Source organism: Ranitomeya imitator, chromosome 4 (assembly GCF_032444005.1).
Source record: "Ranitomeya imitator isolate aRanImi1 chromosome 4, aRanImi1.pri, whole genome shotgun sequence".
NCBI classification, from domain to species: domain Eukaryota; kingdom Metazoa; phylum Chordata; class Amphibia; order Anura; family Dendrobatidae; genus Ranitomeya; species Ranitomeya imitator.
In genome coordinates, this window is record NC_091285.1 from 386,055,309 (window position 1) to 386,075,995 (window position 20,687).

The 20,687-nt window shown below is 42.6% G+C and overlaps 1 protein-coding gene across 3 annotated transcripts; it reads right to left on the reverse strand.

Moving 5' to 3' along the window:
• Nucleotides 1–428: 428 nt before the first annotated feature.
• LOC138676211 (oocyte zinc finger protein XlCOF7.1-like) lies at nucleotides 429–20,001 on the reverse strand. Of its 3 annotated transcripts, none has more exons than XM_069765223.1 (8): nucleotides 19,802–20,001; nucleotides 16,040–16,141; nucleotides 9,735–9,902; nucleotides 9,383–9,422; nucleotides 9,108–9,256; nucleotides 8,062–8,217; nucleotides 7,036–7,153; nucleotides 429–4,187 (listed from the first exon to the last, which is right to left on the reverse strand). In XM_069765223.1, the coding sequence occupies exons 1-8, from the start codon at nucleotides 19,871–19,873 to the stop codon at nucleotides 3,022–3,024; spliced, it is 1,971 nt and encodes a 656-aa protein (XP_069621324.1). In that variant the 5' UTR covers nucleotides 19,874–20,001; the 3' UTR covers nucleotides 429–3,021. The 3 variants fall into 3 exon arrangements, with proteins under 3 accessions (XP_069621324.1, XP_069621327.1, XP_069621325.1); XM_069765226.1 differs by having other exon boundaries at nucleotides 16,090–16,141; nucleotides 19,802–19,977; XM_069765224.1 differs by lacking the exon at nucleotides 16,040–16,141 and having other exon boundaries at nucleotides 19,802–19,979.
• Nucleotides 20,002–20,687: the final 686 nt, after the last annotated feature.

Here is a 20,687-nt window from a genome sequence, read left to right on the forward strand (position 1 = left end):
TCTAATTGGCCATTTTTTCAGTCTTCTCTAGAGGCTTGCGCTTTCACTTCTCCCTAACAGCTGCTGCCAGTCATAGCTTGGTAGCACCTGAGACTGCTAGATCAGCTGCTGAGCTATGATTGCCAGCATTTGGGAAGACTGGCTGAAAGCACAAGCCCCCAGAGAATTGCGCTTTAGAATTTTATTCTGCCAACAGTTGCTGTTCTAGTACAGATGGTAAAATGTCATCGATTTATGGCCATCTGAATGCAATGTGAATTGTATCTAAGTATCGTCCAGCCAAAAGCTAACCGCAGACTCTTGTGCCTGTTTCTGGCTAATGCACACCATTGGGGGAAAACTGCATGCAATAAGCAAGTGTCCCATTTTCCATGCTGCACTGTAACAAAAAAATCCAGTTGCAAAGCATATATCTACAGAGGCAAATGTATAGCAAAATATTTATTTTATTCTGTTCCCAGAAACAATCAATAATGGTAACTTTACAAATAAGAATGCAGTCTAAACAGGGTTAAATGTGTTTGTGTGAATAATGTATTTTTTTTAAAAAATCCTCTTCTTACCCAATATTTCTAATAAAACAAATGACAGATTAGAAGAACATCACAGTGCAGCAGGGAGTATGCAGATATAGAGGGGTCCATGCAGACCACTGTGTATGTGCCATGTAGACCTATAGTGATCACTGTGAGGAGCTGCTCGAGCCTATACCATGTAATGGGAATGTTGCAATGCTACATCTCCAGTTTTCTAGAAGCACAAATTTATATAGTTACCACCATACTGAATTTGGGCTCAAGATTCTGTATTAATTCAGTTTTGGCCCCTTCTTTGCTGCAGCAGAAAAGAAAACCTTTGAATTGGACGATCCAGCTACTAATAAGGGACTTCAATCAGTAACATAACCCAAAGGTGGCAATTCTGTGGCTTTCATGTGTCTAAATTTTCGGATAGAGTCACACTACAGTATAAAAAATCGTTTAGAGTTGCATCAGGAAAAGAGATTTATTTCTCACTTTTCATCTGTGTGCAGTCCAAATGCAATCCGCGTTTTTACTCAGCAGCTATTGATCATCTACACTTTCCTATGTTACAGAATTGCAATGTATCTATAAAAATCGGATGCTGTAGTGGGCTCTGTATTTTCCACACACCCATAGACTTGAATAGGCGAGTCACATCAGGTTTTGGGGGGAAAATTATGCATGCTGCCATTTTTTTTCAATACAGATTCAGACAGTGAAAAAATGTGTTATCTGCACTGGCGATAGTGACGGTGTTACTGATGTATGCAGAACAGGGAGAATTACCTACACTGCATACAACTGCAGTAAACTCAGCTTAGTATACCGGGTCCAAGCGGAGATCTTGATATTAGGGGACTGAAATGCAGATTCTATTCCCAAACCCACCTTAGCATAGGAGAAATTACTATTGCCCTCACAACATGAAACACTGGTGATATGAAGGAGCAACAGCCACTTCAATGAGTTTTTTTTTTTTTACTTTAAAGTGTGTTTTTTTGGCTAAAAATTGTTTTTCTAATAGGGTTTCATTAAAAATTTGTCACAGTTTGGAGTTTATAGCCTCGATCTGAGGCCGCTATTGCACTTGCAACTGCAATGCGAGAAACTCGCGGGAGTCTCTTGCCTCATTACCCAGCACTGCCGCCGGCAATTGAGACCGGAGTGTATTTCTATGCAGCTGAACGCTTCAGTCCGAACCGCCGGCCAGGTATTAAGGCACGAGTTTCTCGCATTGCAGTTACAAGTGGGACACCGGCCTTACACTGCTTATTCCTGACTGCAGAATCAAATACCTGAAAATCCGTCCATGAGCTCATACTAGTGAACCAATGGGAGACTTTGCAACTCCTATAGGTCCATTTCTGAGCTGATTTATGACCACATCAAAGTTCAATGCGCAGGGAAACAAAAAAAAAAAAAAAAAATTTAAAATAGTCTATAAAATATGTGAGAGCTGCCCAATTCTTTTGGCTCTTGGTTTTTACGGTTCCTAACTTTTTCAATAAGGGGGTTGTCCATCTTGACAATTTTTTAATTTACTTAAATGAATGTATTTGGGGCGAAAAGTCATTTTTGAATGTGGTTTTCATGAAAAATGTTGCACAGTTTGACTTTTGCAGGCTCTTTTGTTTCCATGCACATTCATAATTATTGTGGTCTGTGTAACACATCAGCCAATAGGCACCCAGGGAAAGCCAGGCAAAAGAGCTACAAAATTTCCAATTGATCAGAATCAGCTGATTGGCAGATTCGATGTTAACTCATTCTGGAGAAATTGAGAGCACAACAGAGAGGCAACAGAAAGCAAACGCTGAAACATTGTTTATGAAACCAAATTGCAAAAATGAGATTTAGTCCCAAATACATGTATTCAAGTAATCGCCCCAAAAATGTAATAGCAGATACAGAGTTAATTCATACACCTATGTCTGCAGTATCTACATTGTAATGGCCGCACATAGTATGGACTTCATCATTATTAGATTTTAAAGTGCAAACTTTGCATAAGGTACCGTAATAAAACTGGAGTTGACCTACATATTTCTAAGCTTATCCAAAAAGCAAATATTTTAATATTCAAATGTCAAAACAATCAGCGGGTACTTTGGTGGCATGCCAGCAGACCAAACAAAGGTAGTAGATTTTTCCCTACTTTAGGCCAGGCTGCCAGAATAAATAGAAATGATAGGAGCCATTTGGCACATGGCCATTAAAAGCCAAGAAAAGACAAAACACATCTAATAAGATCACTAGTAACGTGATTATACACAAGCTGACGTGACTGGTTTCAGTACTTGTGATACATGCTCAAATGTGAGCAATTAACATTTTATTTCCGCTATGTAACGTGGGAAAGGGAAGAGGTTGCAATCTTATCTTAAGATATTACACAGTTTCTGTAAAGCTCTGCTTACACCAATACATCATAAATAAAATACACACTTGTTTTATGGAAATAAAACATTAATAATACTGTGTAGATGTATACACCAACTCAATGTACTTCTACTGCCTTATCTCGATGAGTCTTCTGATGGGAAATGAGATTGGAGTTCTGGTTGAAATTTCGGCCACAAATTGGACATGTGAATGGTTTCTCTCCCGTGTGGGTTATCTGATGTCTTACGAGATTAGAACTGTTTGAGAAGCTTTTACCACACTCAAAACATATAAATGGCTTCTCGCCCGTGTGAATGCTCTGGTGACGGACCAGACTGGAGTTCTTTGTAAAACATTGTCCACATTCTGAACATATGTAGGACTCTCCTCCTGTATGAATCTTCTGGTGTTCAGCAAGACTTGAACTCCGGGAGAAACCTTTCCCACACTCCGAACATACAAATGACTTCTCCCCAGTATGTATTTTCTGGTGCTCCACTAGGTTGGAGCTTCTGGCAAAACTTTTCCCACATGTTATGCAGGTAAACGGTTTCTCTCCTGTGTGAGTTCTCTGATGGTCAATGAGGTTGGAGTTCTTTGTGAAACTTTTTCCACAATCTGTGCACACAAAAGGCTTCTCTCCTCTGTGAATTCTTTGATGGTCAACAAGTGTAGAGTTGCTGGTAAAGCGTTTTCCGCAATCAAGACAGGCATATGGTTTTTCTCCAGTGTGAACTCGACGATGCGTTACAAGATGTGACTTTTTTGTAAAGTTTTTGCCACAAAGTACACATACATACGGTTTCCCTTGTGTAGGATTCATGCAGAACTCTGACGGCCCAATTTCACTATCTTCAGAGAAGTCCTCCTCTTTTACCACAGGTATTATTAGATCGCTTGTCTGTTTATGCTCGTGGGTTGAAGGGTCTGACAAACCGTTGACACTTTTGTACGCGTTATCAAATGAGCCATTATTTGATACATTTACATAATCATTTTTCTGCACTTTAGACTCGATTTGCTTGTTGTCATTAGTAAGAGATGCTTCATAGAAAATCTCCTGTTTTTTCACGGTGTGAAAAGGAAGAGGTTTCTCTTTCCGAGGGGAAAATTCGTTGTGTAAGAGTCTCACGGGCTTACTCTTCCTTTTGCTTACTTTAGCTTGTGTAGGCAAACTTGAAATATCAGGTCTGATAGATGTGCTTTCTTCTTTCACAGAGTCTACGCCTACAGACCCCATGTTATATTCGTCAAGACTATTTTTGATGTTCAACTTATCATCTGTATAAAAAAAAAAATAATAAAAGGAACAGTTTGTAATTAAAATCCACTTGGGGTAAGGAAACATTCACACTGCATTAGCTGTTTAGGTAGGTTTGCCATATGAAACGTCAAATAAGATCTATAGCCTCACATTCACATTATAAAAAGGAGAGAGTGTCCTTTGACTCATTAATATAGTATTAACATTTTTTCTGCTGTTTGGAATAGCGCAGTCTGCTCTAGTATTCCATACAGGAATCTATGCGGTTTGATATATATAGTAGGGTCCAGTATAAACTCATCTCTCTCACCCACAAAGCTCTCCACAGTTCTGCACCGCCTTATATCTCCTCTCTCATCTCCGTCTATCGCCCTACACGTGCCCTCCGTTCTACAAATGACCTAAGACTAACATCCCCCGTAATCCGAACCTCACACCTCCGTCTCCAAGACTTCTCTCGTGCTGCGCCAGCTCTCTGGAATGCACTTCCCCAGACGATCAGACTGATACCTAGCCCCGACCTATTCAAGCGCGCTTTAAAAACCCATCTCTTCAAACAAGCCTACCACATCAACTTCTCAGTAAACTAACTTTGCCCTGTTCCCTCCTTCCAAATATTATTCTGAATCTGCACCCTACTATTCATCTGTCTCCACACCCTCCATGCACATGATAACTGCACTTGATACTTGACTATTGCACTTAAACACACGGGCTGATGACCGGATCATGCAGCTTTATATGAAAATCCCTATTTATTATAAATTGCCAGACCTGAAATAACAAGCACTTTTCACCTATTGTGTCCCGCCATTTCCCTGTAGATTGTAAGCTTGCGAGCAGGGACCTCACCCCTAATGTCACTGTTTAAATTCTTAACTTGTACTGAATTTATTGTCTGTACATGTCCCCGCTTAATTGTAAAGTGCTGCGGAATTTGTTGGCGCTATATAAATAAAAATTATTATTATTATTATAGGAAGTAATAGAGACTGGAAAGCTCTCAGCTGCTCAAGAGATTACTTGAGAATAACCATGTTAGGTTTGACTGCTTTATCCCTCAGCAAAAGAAAATTTGCACAACTGAACGTACCCTAAAAATCCAGCAGAAATGACAGGTTAAAAATAAATGGTATACTTAAGAAATGGACAGTTCTTTCTGCTCTAGATGCCCTAATCCTTAAAGGCCACAAAGGTTTGTTTGTATGCATTCTACAGTATCATCAGCTCCTAAAGCATCTCATGGCTCAGAACCCCTAAGGGTACCGTCACACAGTGGCACTTTTGTCGCTACGACGGTACGATTCGTGACGTTCCAGCGATATTCATACGATATCGCTGTGTCTGACACGCAGCAGCGATCAGGGATCCTGCTGAGAATCGTACGTCGTAGCAGATCGTTTGGAACATTCTTTCGTCGCTGGATCTCCCGCTGTCATCGCTAGATCGGTGTGTGTGACACCGATCTAGCGATGCGTTCAATTGTAACCAGGGTAAACATCGGGTTACTAAGCGCAGGACCGCACTTAGTAACCCGATGTTTACCCTGGTTACCATTGTAAATGTAAAAAAAAACAAACAGTACATACTTACATTCCGGTGTCTGTCCCTTGCCGTCTGCTTCCCGCACTCACTGACTGCCGGCCGTAAAGTGAAAGCAGAGCACAGCGGTGACGTCACCGCTGTGCTGTGCTTTCACTTTACGGCCGGCAGTCAGTGAGTGCGGGAAGAAGACGGCAAGGGACAGACACCGGAATGTAAGTATGTACTGTTTGTTTGTTTTTTTACGCTGGTAACCAGGGTAAACATCGGGTTACTAAGCGCGGCCCTGCGCTTAGTAACCCGATGTTTACCCTGGTTACCCGGGGACTTCGGCATCGTTGGTCGCTGGAGAGCTGTCTGTGTGACAGCTCTCCAGCGACCACACTACGACTTACCAACGATCACGGCCAGGTCGTATCGCTGGTCGTGATCGTTGGTAAATCGTATAGTGTGACGGTACCCTAAGTAACAGTATTTACTACGTGGATTAAAAGACCATGAATACAAATCTGCATTTTAAGGTTTTCTCTCTGACACCAGGAAATGCACTGTGCTCTGTATAATGCTTTATATGCACAAAGGGCCGCGCTTAGTAACCCGATGTTTACCCTGGTTACCATTGTAAATGTAAAAAAAAACAAACAGTACATACTTACATTCCGGTGTCTGTCCACCAACCTCAGCTTCCCTGCACTGTCAGCACCGGCCAGCCGTAAAGCAGAGCGGTGACGTCACCGCTGTGCTTTACGGCCGGCCGGCGCTCACAGTCAGTGCGGGAAGCTGACGGCGAGGGGACAGACACCGGAATGCAAGTATGTACTGTTTGGTTTTTTTTACATTTACAATGGTAACCAGGGTAAACATCGGGTTACTAAGCGCGGCCCTGCGCTTAGAAACCCGATGTTTACCCTGGTTACCAGTGAAGACATCGCTGAATCCGCGACACACACACCGATTCAGCGATGTCTGCGGGAGATCCAGCGACGAAATAAAGTTCTGGACTTTCTGCTCTGACCAACGATGTCACAGCAGGATCCAGATCGCTGCTGCCTGTCAAACAGAACGATATCGCTATCCAGGACGCTGCAACGTCACGGATCGCTAGCGATATCATTGTTAAGTTGTTCAGTGTCAAGGTACCTTTAGGGTGGTATTCTAAACTGACAGTGCTTGTTTAAAGGGATTTTTATCTTAACAAGCCCTTTCCATATGGCAGTATATGGATGTCATTCTGTTTCCCTTTCTGTGAGCCAAAGCAGGAGGCTTTTTTCAAAATCTTTAACTAAATTTGCTTATGAAAGCTTTAACAAATTGTCTTCTTACCAGGTGCCTTCTGGGTTTGATCATTGCACATTAACCCATCTTTAAAAAATTCTCTATACCCTTTTAAATATTCTTCCATCGTAGAATATACTTCAATATCCTCATGTCTTACAGGCATCTAAAAAAAATAAAAATAATAAAAACAGTCATGCGGGACTGAGAAAAATTCTAAACAATGCCCAATTCAGAAATGGGCATTACAAACCTGGATACTATTGGAAGCTGCTCAAAATCACTGGCATAAAATCCATATTGCTTCAAGGTTTCTAAATTGTCATCACCAAACACATTCCTAACAGACATAAAATACAGATTTACGTCTAGGGTCTTCTCTCTGGAGTATATGAAGGACTATAATGTGATTACCTCCAAAGAATAACATTGACTCTATATTCAGTAACTATTCTATACACATAGGGGCTGATTCATCAAAGCTTTTATGCCAGAAAAGTAGTGTAAAAGCTTTGAAAAGAAGCACACTTTTTGCGTAACATGGAGTTGCACCAAAAAAAAAAAAAAAAAATTGTGACTTTTGGCTTATTCACTCCATTTTGAATCAGGTTCGACCATTACATCTATTAAAAGTGTCAGCGTTTGGTATGGCAGAAAAACTATTCCAGTCCCCAACTGGAGTAACATTTCTGGCAAAGCACACAAAGGAGTACACCACTCAGAAGATGCACCAAATCCATTAAATGGTGTGCAGCTTTTAATGAATTCAGCACCATGTACCCCCAGAAAGACTACCATAGTGTGACATGCGCTACGCCAGTCTTAATGAATCATATCTGACCACCACTCGGGTAGACATTAAACCGAGGCGTGATCAGGCATGACCAGTACTCCTCCATTCACACAAGGGACACGGCACCCCCATTCTCATGATTAGTTTGTGGACCCCTACCATACACATACTTATTACCTATCCTCTGGAAAATGAATAAATATTGTTAGTGGGATAACCCCATCAAGAGTTTAATGTACACAGGTACATTTCTGTATTTCTGTGCAGCACAAAACACCTACCCGATCAGTTAGAATTGTAATAATTTTATTGGCAAGTGCTAAGACCTTCTTGGCCTTGTTTCTCTCCGATATCACCAAGCTGGGATCTTCTTCGGACACAGTGGAAGTACTGCTATCTGTTGTGGAATCATTATATTTTTTTACAACAATATAATCCTAAACGGAGAGAAATGTTAATAAGTAACTCACTGATATGAAATGAAAATATAGGTCACACAACGGTTCAAAGCAATTAATGGAGTTGTCTCTAGGAAATATGGGCTATTAAAGTCTTCCACTCAGGACCTCTCTAATACAGGAGACTGTACATGAAATCATACTGAACGATACATCAGTGGACAGATTATTCACATATAGCGGTGATCTGAGCAAACGTTTCAAATCAACTACATTACTAAAGGGAGTGTCTTAAGTTCATAAAATGGGTAACATTGCAAAATGTGTGTAAAAATGAGCAACTTTACAATTTACCCTTTCTTAAAATTCTCTCTGTTCTAACAAAGAAAGGAGGATTTTTTTTTTATTTTAGTGTACAACTCATTGCCTAAGTTACTGGCCACCCTGCAGTGCCTGCCTGCCCAATTACCTAGGCAAGGAGCGTGTGGCATGTGCAGGGTCTATGCTTTACAGCTGGTCTGAGGCTGGCCGGATCACTGGATCCAAACAGCCTCCCTGCATTTCTCCCATGCTGCAGATGCAGAGCTTCTTCAGCTACCAGTGTGGGAAAATGTACGCTTCGTACCAATGATGCGACCATGTTCCTGGTCTGAACTGTCAATCATCAGGAATGCACCACCCCCAGTAAAGCATGAAATGAGTAGGGGGTGCACTGCTGAAGATTCACCTTGAGACAGCCCCTGATTGTTTGGAGGCAAGCCAAGCATCTTTCTAACTTTATAAGACCGTATAAAACGTCCACTATAACAGATCACTGGAAGAAGCACAACAAGATTGCAGCTGCATACTAAAGACCTCTACTCTGCCATTTTGCCAGCATTATTTGGCCTGTAGAAGTCAGTACATGCCTTCTTTCCCTATCTGCTCACCTCTCCAATCAGAAGGTAGATAAGTTCCAGAGTATGGTTTGAAATTTTTCCAATCACCTGACTCTTGTCCTTGGACATCTTGTTCACCAAATTTACCAAATTAGTCAAATGCTCCGAGATTTGATGGTTATCGATATGAGGGTTGTTGCCTGAGGTAAGTAACATACACAACTAATGTTTGAGGTCAACGTTTATTAGTTAATTGCATTTATAATATCTCAGTGTAAATTGTGACTAGTAAGTCAAAGCTTTACAATAGTACATTGTGCACTTACCCTCCCGACTGCTCTCTAAGAAACCTGAAGTTCCAGACAACTATTGAGGAAAAGAAAATTCCAACCTCAGGAAAGTCCAAGAACCGTTAGATATGCACATTAAAAATGATATTATAAACAAGAACCCATCCCCAATTATTTATTTTTATAGTATCAAGTTATGTTGAATTGAAATCCATCCACATATGCAACGTAATCCAACACTACATCTATAGGGATAAACTAGGAAACATTTTTTTCTCTCACTTTCCTCTGTGTAATATCTGTGCCACACAGGAAAGGATGCATGACAATGGCTTCATCTCACATCAAAAAGTAACCATGGGGGCCTACTGATCGCCTGCTTGCTTACCTCTTCCTTAACCACGTGGATTATTTTGTTGGCTACATTCAGCATATTCTTCAACATCTGGTGGTCAAGCTTTATTTGTGGCATCGCCATGCTGGCAGAAGACATTTCTGATGCATCAGTGTCACCCAAAGTAGTTGAATCTCCATGTTTCTTCACAATTATATAATCCTAAATTAAATAAAGAGATTAGAATCACAAAGAATGACTGAACTACACATTCACACAGATAACGTGCAGAACTAGAAAACAACTAATAAATAAATAAAACAAATTGTGTATACAGAGGTCTGAAGTTGGAATGATGCTCAAAATCAAAGTGGAAAATAAAGTTGCAGGCTGATCCAACTCCAGTGGAAATGCCTCAAGACAAGGAAATGATGCTCAGTAGTGTGTGTGTGGCTTCCGCGTGCCTGTATGATCTCCCTACAACACCTATGCATACTCCTGGTAAGGTGGCGGATGGTCTCCTGAGGGATCTCCTCCCAGACCTGGACTAAAGCATCCGCCAACTCCTAATAGACAGTCTGTGGTGCAACGTGACGTTGGTGGATAGTGTGAGACATGATGTCCCAGATGTGTTCAATGGGATTCAGGTCTGGGGAACGGGTGGGTGAGTCCATAGCTTCAATGCCTTCATCTTGCAGGAACTGCTGACACACTCCAGCCACATGAGGTCTGGCATTGTCCTGCATTAGGAAGAACCCAGGGCCAACCGAACCAGCATATGGTCTCACAAGGGTCTGAGGATCTCATCTCGGTACCTAATGGCAGTCAGGCTACCTCTGGCGAGCACATGGAGGGCTGTGCGGCCCTCCAAAGAAATGCCACCCCACACCATTACTGACCCACTGCCAAACCGGTCATGCTGAAGGATGTTGTTACAAGCAGAAGATCGCTCTCCACTGCGTCTCCAGATTCTGTCACGTCTGTCAAGTGCTCAGTGTAAACCTGCTTTCATCTGTGAACAGCACAGGGCGCCAGTGGTGAATTTGCCAATCCTGCTGTTATGTGGCAAATGCCAAGCGTCCTGCACGGTGTTGGTCTGTGAGCACAACCCCCATCTGTGGACGTCATGCACTCAGACCATCCTCATGGAGTCAGTTTCTAACTGTGCAGACATGCACGTTTGTGGCATACTGGAGGTCACTTTGCAGGGCTCTGGCAGTGCTCCTCCTGTTCCTCCTCGCACAAAGGCTGAGGTAGCGGTCCTGCTGCTGGGTTGGTGCCCTCCTACGGCCCCCCTCCACGTCTCCTGTTGTACTAGCCTGTCTCCTGGTTGCGCCTCCAGCCTCTGGACACTACACTGACAGACACAACAAACCTTCTTGCCATAACTCGCATGGATGTGCCATCCTGGATGAGCTGCACTATCTGAGCCACTTGTGTGGGTTATAGCACCCGTCTCATGCTACCATGAGTGTGAAAGCACAACCAACATTCAAAAGTGACCAAAACATCAGCCAGAAAGCATTGGTACTGAGATGTAGTCTGCGGACCCCACCTGCAGAACCACTCCTTTATTGAGTGTGTCTTGATAAATGCAAATAATTTCCATCTGTTGTGTATTCCATTTGCACAGCAGCATGTGAAATTGTCAAACAGTGTTGCTTCATAAGTGGACAGTTTGATTTCACAGAAATTTGATTTACTTGGAGTTATATTCTGTTGTTTAAGTGTTCCCTATATTTTTTTTTGAGCAGTGTATCTACAGTGGGTACGGAAAGTATTCAGACCCCTTTACATTTTTCACTCTTTGTTTCACTGCAGCCATTTGGTAAATTCAAAAAAGTTCATTTTCTTTCCCATTGATGTACACTCTGCACCCCATCTTGACTGAAGAAAAAGAGTAAGGTAGAAATTTTTGCAAATTTATTAAAAAAGAAAAACTGAAATATCACATGGTCATAAGTATTCAGACCCTTTGCTCAGTATTGAGTAGAAGCACCCTTTTGAGCTAGTACAGCCATGAGTCTTCTTGTGAATGATGCATCAAGTTTTTCACATCTGCATTTGGGGATCCTCTGCCATTCTTCCTTGCAGATTCTCTCCACTTCCGTCAGGTTGGATGGTGAACGTTGGTGGACAGTCATTTTCAGGTCTCTCCAGAGATGCTCAATTGGGTTTAGGTCAGGGCTGTGGCTGGGCCAGTCAAGAATGGTCACAGAGTTGTTCTGAAGCCACTACTTTGTTATTTTAGCTGTGTGCTTAGGGTCATTCTCTTGTTGGAAGGTGAACCTTTGGCCAAGTCTGAGGTCCAGAGCACTCTGGAAGAGGTTTTCATCCAGGATCTCTCTGTACTTGGCCACATTCATGTTTCCTTCAATGACAACCAGTCGTCCTGTCCCTGCAGCTGAAAAACACCCCCATACCATGATGCTGCCACCACGTTTCACTGTTGGGATTGTATTGGGCAGGTGACGAGCAGTCCCTGGTTTTCTCCACACATACCGCTTAGAATTATCACCAAAAAGGTCTGTCTTCGTCTTACCAGACCAGAGAATCCTATTACCCATAGTCTAGGAGTCCTTCATGTGTTTTTTAGGAAACACTATGTGGGCTTTCCTATGTCTTGCACTGAGGAGAGACTTCCATCGGGGCTACTATGCCATAAAGCAGGGGTCCCCAACTCCAGTCCTCAAGGCCCACCAACATGTCATGTTTTCAGGATTTCCTTAGTCTTGCCCAGGTAATAATTGCATCACCTGTGCAATGCAAAGGAAATCCTGAAAACATGACCTGTTGGTGGGCTTTGAGGACTGGAGTTGGGGACCCCTGCCATAAAGGCCCGACTGGTGGAGGGCTGCAGTGATAATTGACTTTGTGGAACTTTCTTCCATTTCCCTACTGCATCTCTGTCAATCAGCCACAGTGATCTTGGGGTTCTTCTTTTCCTCTCTCACCAAGGCTCTTCTCCCACGATTGCTCAGTTTTGCTGGACGGCCAGGTCTAGGAAGACTTCTGGTGGTCCCAAACTTCTTCCATTTAAGGATTATAGAGGCCACTGTGCTCTTAGTAACCTTGAGTACTGCAGAAATTCTGTTGTAACCTTGGCCAGATCTTTGCCTTGCCACAATTCTGTCTCTGAGCTTCTTCGACAGTTCCTTTGACCTCATGATTCTCATTTGGTCAGACAAGCACTGTGAGCTGTGAGGTCTTATATAGACAGGTGTGTGCCTTTCCAAATTAAGTCCTATCAGTTTAGTTAAACACCGCTGGACTCCAATGAAGGAATAGAACCATCTCAAGGAGGATCACAAGAAAATGGACAGCATGTGACTTAAATATGAATGTCTGAGCAAAGGGTCTGAATACTTATGACCATGTGAAATTTCAGTTTTTCTTCTTTTACTAAATTTGCAAAAATTTCAAATTTTGGTTTTTTTTCAGTCAACATGAACTTTTTTGAATTTCCGAAATGGCTGCAATGAAACAGAGTGAAGCAACTAAAGGGGTCTGAATACTTTCCCTACCCACTGTACATACATATATACACAGTATATCACAAAAGTGAGTACATCCCTCACATTTCTGTAAATATTTAATTACAGTTATATGAAAAAGTTTGGGCACCCCTATTAATCTTAAGCTTTTATAAAAATAGTTTTTTTTTGCAACAGCCATTTCAGTTTCATATGTCTAATAACTGTTGGACACAGTAATGTTTCTGCCTTGAAATGAGATTTATTGTACTAACAGAAAATGTGCATTCTGCATTCAAACAAAATTTGACAGGTGCATAAGTAACTTTTTCATATAACTGTATATCTTTTCATGTGACAACAATGAAGATCTGACACTCTTGTAATGTAAAGTAGTCAGTGTACAGCTTGTGTAGTAGTTTTAACACAAAACTCAAAAAACTTATAATAAATTTGTAGCTAGGAGTGCAATTGTATACCTTCCCCTGTAACAGTGTCCAAATCTCTGGGACAACTCAGGGAACTCCAAAACACATATAACACAAGAGAACGGAGTAATAAAATCCCAAAAATCATGTTCATAAAATGGTAGAAATTTTATTTTGACCAATACTAACAAGTTATATCACAATACAAAACAGGCACATAGCCAGAAAATGGGGTGTAGAGGAAACTTATGGTATGCTTGGGGAATAGGAGGGAACAGAAACTATTACATCCCAGGTTCAGCCGGAAGATTACAACAGTCACATTAAGGACTTATGGAATCATTCCATAGTCCTAAATACCTCAATAGCATGTCCATGACAATATAAATGTAAGGTGCCACTGTGCAAATGAATATAGACACTGACAAAAATCAGACAGGCTTACCCATAAATAAGGATGATTCGCTCAGGTTGCACAAGCAGCCCCCTGACGCACGTTTCGCGGTCTGCTTTTTCAAAAGGGGTAGCTTGTGTAGTAGTGTAAATTTGGTGTGCCCTAAAGCAGTGAGTACACCTCTAAATGAAAATGGCCAAATTGTGCTGAAAGTGTCAATATTTTGTGTGGCCACCATTACACTGTGTGCAGAATTATTAGGTAAGTTGTATTTTGATCGCATGATACTTTTTATACATGTTGTCCTACTCCAAGCTGTTCAGGATTGAGAGCCAACTACCAGTTAAGTAAATCAGGTGATGTGCATCTCTGTAATGAGGAGGGGTGTTGTCTAATAACATCAAAACCCTATATAAGGTGTGCGTAATTATTAGGCAACTTCCTTTCCTTTGGCAAAATGGGTCAGAAGATAGATTTAACGGGCTCTGAAAAGTCCAAAATTGTGAGATGTCTTGCAGAGGGATGCAGCAGTCTTGAAATTGCCAAACTTTTGAAGCGTGATCACCGAACAATCAAGCATTTCACGGCAAATAGCCAACAGGGTCGCAAGCAGTGTTTTGGGCAAAAAAGGCATAATATAACCGCCCATGAATTGAAGAAAATCAAGCGTGAAGCTGCCAAATTGCCACCAGTTTTGCCATATTTCAGAGCTGCAACATTACATTGGAGTAACAAAAAGCACAAAGTGTGCGATACTCAGGGACATGGCCAAGGTAAGGAAGGCTGAAAAATGACCACCTTTGAACAAGAAACATAAGATATTTCTTGGCCCAGTCTTGACGTTTTATCTTAAGACTGAGTTTTTAAAGGTTTTATGGACTGATGAAATGAGAGTGACTCTTGATGGGCCAGAGGCTGGATCAGTAAAGGGCAGAGAGCTCCACTCCGACTCAGACACCAGCAAGGTGGAGGTGGGGTACTGGTATGGGCCAATATAATCAAAGATGAACTTGTAGGACCTTTTCGGGTTGAGGATGGAGTGAAGCTCAACTTCCAGACCTACTGCCAGTTTCTGGAAGACAACTTCTACAAGCAGTGATACAGGAAGAAGTCGGTATCGTTCAAGAAAAACTTGATTTTCATGCAGGACAATGCTCCATCACATGCCTCCAACTACTCCACAGCGTGGCTGGTCAGTAAAGGTCTCAAAAAATAAAAAATAATGACATGGCCCCCTTGTTCACCTGATTTGAACCCCATAGAGGACCTGTGGTCCCTCTTAAAATGTGAGATCTACAGGGAACATTGTCTGGGAGGCTGTGGTGGCTGCTGCACGCAATGTTGATCGTAAACAGATCAAGCAACTGACAGAATCTATGGATGGAAGGCTGTTGAGTGTCATCATAAAGAAAGGTGGCTATATAGGTCACTAATTTTTGGGGGGTTTTGTTTTGCATGTCAGAAATGTTTATTTCTAAGTTTTGTGCAGTTATATTGGTTTACCTGGTGAAAATAAACAAGTGAGATGGGAATATATTTGGTTTTTATTAAGTTGCCTAATAATTCTGCACAGTAATAGTTACCTGCACAAACAGATATCCTCCTAACATAGCCAAATCTAAAAAAAAAACCACTCCAACTTCCAAAAATATCAACCTTTGATATTTATGAGTCTTTTGGGTTGATTGAGAACATAGTTGTTGATCAATAATAAAAATAATCCTCTAAAATACAACTTGCCTAATAATTCTGCACACAGTGTATTTTCAAGCACTGCCTTAACTCTCTTGGGCATGGAGCTCACTAGAGCTTCACAAGTTCCCACTAGAATCCTCTTCTCCTCCATGACAACATCACGGAGCTGGTGGATGTTAGAGACCTTGCGCTCCTCCATCTTCCGTTCGGGTATACCCCACAGATGCTCAATAGGGTTTACGTCTGGAGATATGCTTGGCCAGTCCATCACCTTTACCCTCAGTTTCTTTAAGAAGGCAGTGGCTATCTTGGAGGTGTGTTATGTTGGAATATTGCCCTGTATATAATATATTTATATAAGAGAATCACCTCTCCGGTCAGTAGACAGATAATTTCCAAGCTGGATGTTAGGAGCTCACCATTCACTTGTATCTGCTCCTTGTTCATCGCACCTTCAAACGATTTGCAAGTCTGACACAGTTGAAAAAAAAAAGTCAATGAGATTTGAAGAGGTGCAACAAAACTTTTAAGGTAACCTGTCAGAAACTTCTACCACCCCCAAACCACCCCCCGCCCCCCCCTCCCGGCTGATTCACTCCAGTACGTGCCATTGAATTGTCAAAGACATGTCGATCAGCCAGGGGAGGGTGTTACCAGGTAAAGAATAGAGCAGGAGGCTGAGTAGCTAGAAATGTGCTGTCACCTACCAATGCACTTCAAGACACAACTTGAAAACCCGATTTCTGCTGGAGCTAAAACTTTGGGGATCTACTGGCTTATCTTTTGAAGGGACTGTCAGCACAGAATGACTGTTCAAACCAAGTACAGGCGCTGTGCGTAATGGTGGGTCCAATCATTTATATACCTTCCCACCTGCTTGGTTTCCATGTCTCTCCACCCCGTCTTGTTTAACTGACAGCTCTGCTTCATAGGGTCAGAGAAGGGTGGGGGTAGGTGGAAACAAAGCACGTAGAAAGGTGTAGATAAGTGATTGGCCCCGCCATGAAGCAATGAGCGCCTGTGCTGACAGTCCCTTTAACCCCTTACCGGCATCGGACGTACTATACCGTCCGATGCCGGCTCCCCTGCTTTGATGCAGGGCTCCGCGGTGAGCCCGCACCAAAGCCGGGACATGTCAGCTGTTTTGAACAGCTGACATGTGCCCGTAATAGGCGCGGGCAGAATCGTGATCTGCCCGCACCTATTAACTAGTTAAATGCCGCTGTCAAACGCAGACAGCGGCATTTAACTACCGCTTCCGGCCGGGCGGCCGGAAATGACGTCATCGCCGACCCCCGTCACATGATCGGGGGTCGGCGATGCTTGTGAATGGTAACCATAGAGGTCCTTGAGACCTCTATGGTTACTGATTGCCCGTCGCTGTGAGCGCCACCCTGTGGTCGGCGCTCACAGCACACGTGCAATTCTGCTACATAGCAGCGATCTGATGATCGCTGCTATGTAGCAGAGCCGATCGTGCTATGCCTGCTTCTAGCCTCTCATGGAGGCTATTGAAGCATGGCAAAAGTAAAAAAAAAAAGTTTAAAAAAATGTGAAAAAAATAAAAAAAACATAAAAGTTTAAATCACCCCCCCTTTCGCCCCAATCAAAATAAATCAATAAAAAAAATATCAAATCTACGCATATTTGGTATCGCCGCGCTCAGAATCGCCCGATCTATCAATTAAAAAAAAGTATTAACCTGATCGCTAAACAGCGTAGCGGGAAAAAAATTCGAAACGCCAGAATTACGTTTTTTTGGTCGCCGCGACATTGCATTAAATAAAATGCAATAACGGGCGATCAAAAGAACGTATCTGCACCGAAATGCTATCATTAAAAACGTCATCTCGGCACGCAAAAAATAAGCCCTCAACCGACCCCAGATCACGAAAAATGGAGACGCTACGAGTATCGGAAAATGGCGCAATTTTTTTTTTTTTTTTTTCGCAAAGTTTGGAATTTTTTTTCATTACTTAGATAAAAAATAACCTAGTCATGTTTGGTGTCTATGAACTCGTAATGACCTGGAGAATCATAATGTCAGGTCAGTTTTAGCATTTAGTGAACCTAGCAAAAAAGCCAAATAAAAAACAAGTGTGGGATTGCACTTTTTTTGCAATTTCACCGCACTTGGAATTTTTTTCCCGTTTTCTAGTACACGACATGCTAAAACCAATGATGTCGTTCAAAAGTACAACTCGTCCCGCAAAAAATAAGCCCTCACATGGCCAAATTGACGGAAAAATAAAAAAGTTATGGCTCTGGGAAGGAGGGGAGCGAAAAACGAACACGGAAAAACGAAAAATCCCCTGGTCATGAAGGGGTTAAATACACATTCCCACCTGTTTCGTTTCCATCTATCTCCACCATTCTGTAGCCATATGAAGCCAGAGCTGTCACTTAATAAAGGGGGATGGAAACAGAGAGGAAAACAAGCATCTGTGAAGGTGTATATAAAGGATTGGCCCCGCCATGAAGCACCGAGCGGAGGGACTAAGTTTGAACAGTCATTCTGTGCTGACAGAGTCCCTTCAAAGGGCTACACAGTCACATCAATCATTTGGCCTATAAAAATTTCTGACAGGTTCCCTTCAACTCAAAATGATATTAAAATGAACATTGCATTTACAAAAGCTTTATATTTAATTTGATTTTCTACTGCAGAATCAAAAAAATAAACAAGTGAGAACAAATAATACTACTATTAAAATTAGGCATCCTCACCAATCGCCACTTGTAAAGAGTGATCAGCTGTGGTGTAACACGTCTATGTGCACGATGTGCGGAGTCCGCCTGTATACGTACGATTATTGCTGAAGTGATAAGTGAACACTTCAAACAGAGATTGGCCATATTGGTCACATGCATGCCTCAGCAAAAAGGTTTTTTTTTTTTAAAGTATTTATAGTTCTTTATTTCACAAATTTACACTAAATAATCAGATTGTGATCTCCATTTTTTGGTTGTTCTTATATATGATCTTGAATTGCAGGATGGCAATAGTGAAGGTCTGTGTTGCCATACAGACCTCTAGATAACACTGACATAGTGTTATAGACTGTCTTCTATTTGGGGGTCCCCAGTGCTCTGACATAAAGGACCTGACTTGCTCCACGGGAGGAGCATTAGTGGGCAATCATGTGACCTCACATGTGAAATTTGCATACTTGTGGTCAGGTGCTGCAGATTATCATCTGGCTTTTCTCAAACAGAGATAAGTGCAGGAGTCTAGTTGGCTCCTGACCACTTGGATGCAGATCTAAAATATGCAATCATGTGACAGCCCACCCGCACGGAGCGCAAAGGAGAGTGAGGACAACGACCCGCTGCAGGCCGTCGTAATTCCGCAGTCACCTCTTTATAGCCCACCACGTGCATCACACATTAATGGTCATTAATAGGTAACAGTGGGAACAGAAAGCTGCTCTCATGTCTCAATATGGTTTCGCTCCACTTTCAGCTTTGTTTCAATGTTAGCAGGAAGTTCCCCATCCTCCTTTGGGTCTACAGGTGATGTGATAAAGGAGGCTGGTGGCTCAGATCAGAAGCTAAGCCAGCCCCCTTCTGTAGAATGGCTAATCCAGTGATCAGAATGAGCCAGGCCTTTCTCACATCACAGGGCACAGACACAAAGCTGAGGGTGGAGTGCATGGGCGCAGAATCAGGGAAACTGGTGCAGCCATCAGAATGTAATGGGAACTTATCACTGTGATCCCATAGACCAGTGTTCCCCAACAGGTCATGTGTCAGGATTTCCTTAGTATTGCACAGGTGATGAATGCTTGCCCGTCCACATGATGCCATACTAAGGAGATGCTGGACACATTGGGGACACTGCTGTAGAGGATGAGGGGTGCAGAGATGTGTGCGGGCACCACTAGATCCTACAGAGGGTACTCAGAGCCCCGGGGAGACCCCAGTAATCAGCGAGCTCTCAGTACATTAGTAAGGACCCCCTTCTCTATCTGGGCAGCCCTGGGACCACTACAGAGGGAGAATTGGATTATTGGGGTCAATGTGCAGAAAGCTCGTGCACATAGGAGTCATGGCACAGACACAGTAACCAGAGGAGCAGCCAGCTCCTGCTAATGGGAGTCACCTGCCTCCCCACAGTCACTCAGCACATACCTGACTGCACACCGTCTGTGAGAGCCGGGGCTGGTGGCCGGGCCTCTCCGGGACACTAACGCATCTCACCATGAGAAGGACACAGCGTGTGACAGACGGTGGCCGCAGCCTGCCTGCAGGGGACGGGAATAACAAAGGGCGAAAGCTACACACGGCACGGCTACAGGACCTGCGGTGAGGTCATCACCACGTGACGAGTCACATGGACGAGGCAGGAAGGTTGGATTCTAGTGTGGTGGAGGACCTTTCATGATGCCATGACCACGTGACTAATCACAAGGCAGGCTAGCAGTCAACAACAGAAATAAAGGACCTTTGGTGACGTCATGATCATGTGATCAGCAGTATGGGCGGAGCCATGCTGTGGGGTTTGGCTGCTGCTATGAGTAGAGTTTGTGTCTTGTTTATGTGTACGGTTCTATGGATGATAATGTGTGCAACCTGTAAAGCGCTGCGGAATATGTTAGCGCTATATAAAAATAAAGATTATTATTATGGATGTGTTTATGGCATGGACATGAAGTTATCACCAGCTATTGGTAGCCATCTGAGGCGCAGCCAGGGGTTTGGGGTGTTGGGGGCAACTTCTGAGTGGGCCCCTAAGGCCGGCCTCACACTCAGCGTAGGGAAATATGGTCCGTTATTTACGGCCGTACTACGCAGAAAAGTCCCAAAATAGTGGTCCGTATGTCATCCGTAGGCAGGGTGTGTCAGCATATTTTGAGCATGGCATCCGTACTGCGAGATTTTCTCACAGGCTGGCAAAACGGACATATGGAAATACAATGGATCCATGGGCTCAAATAATCGTAAAAACATATATACTGTCTATATATATATATATATATATATATATATATATATATATATATATATATATATATAT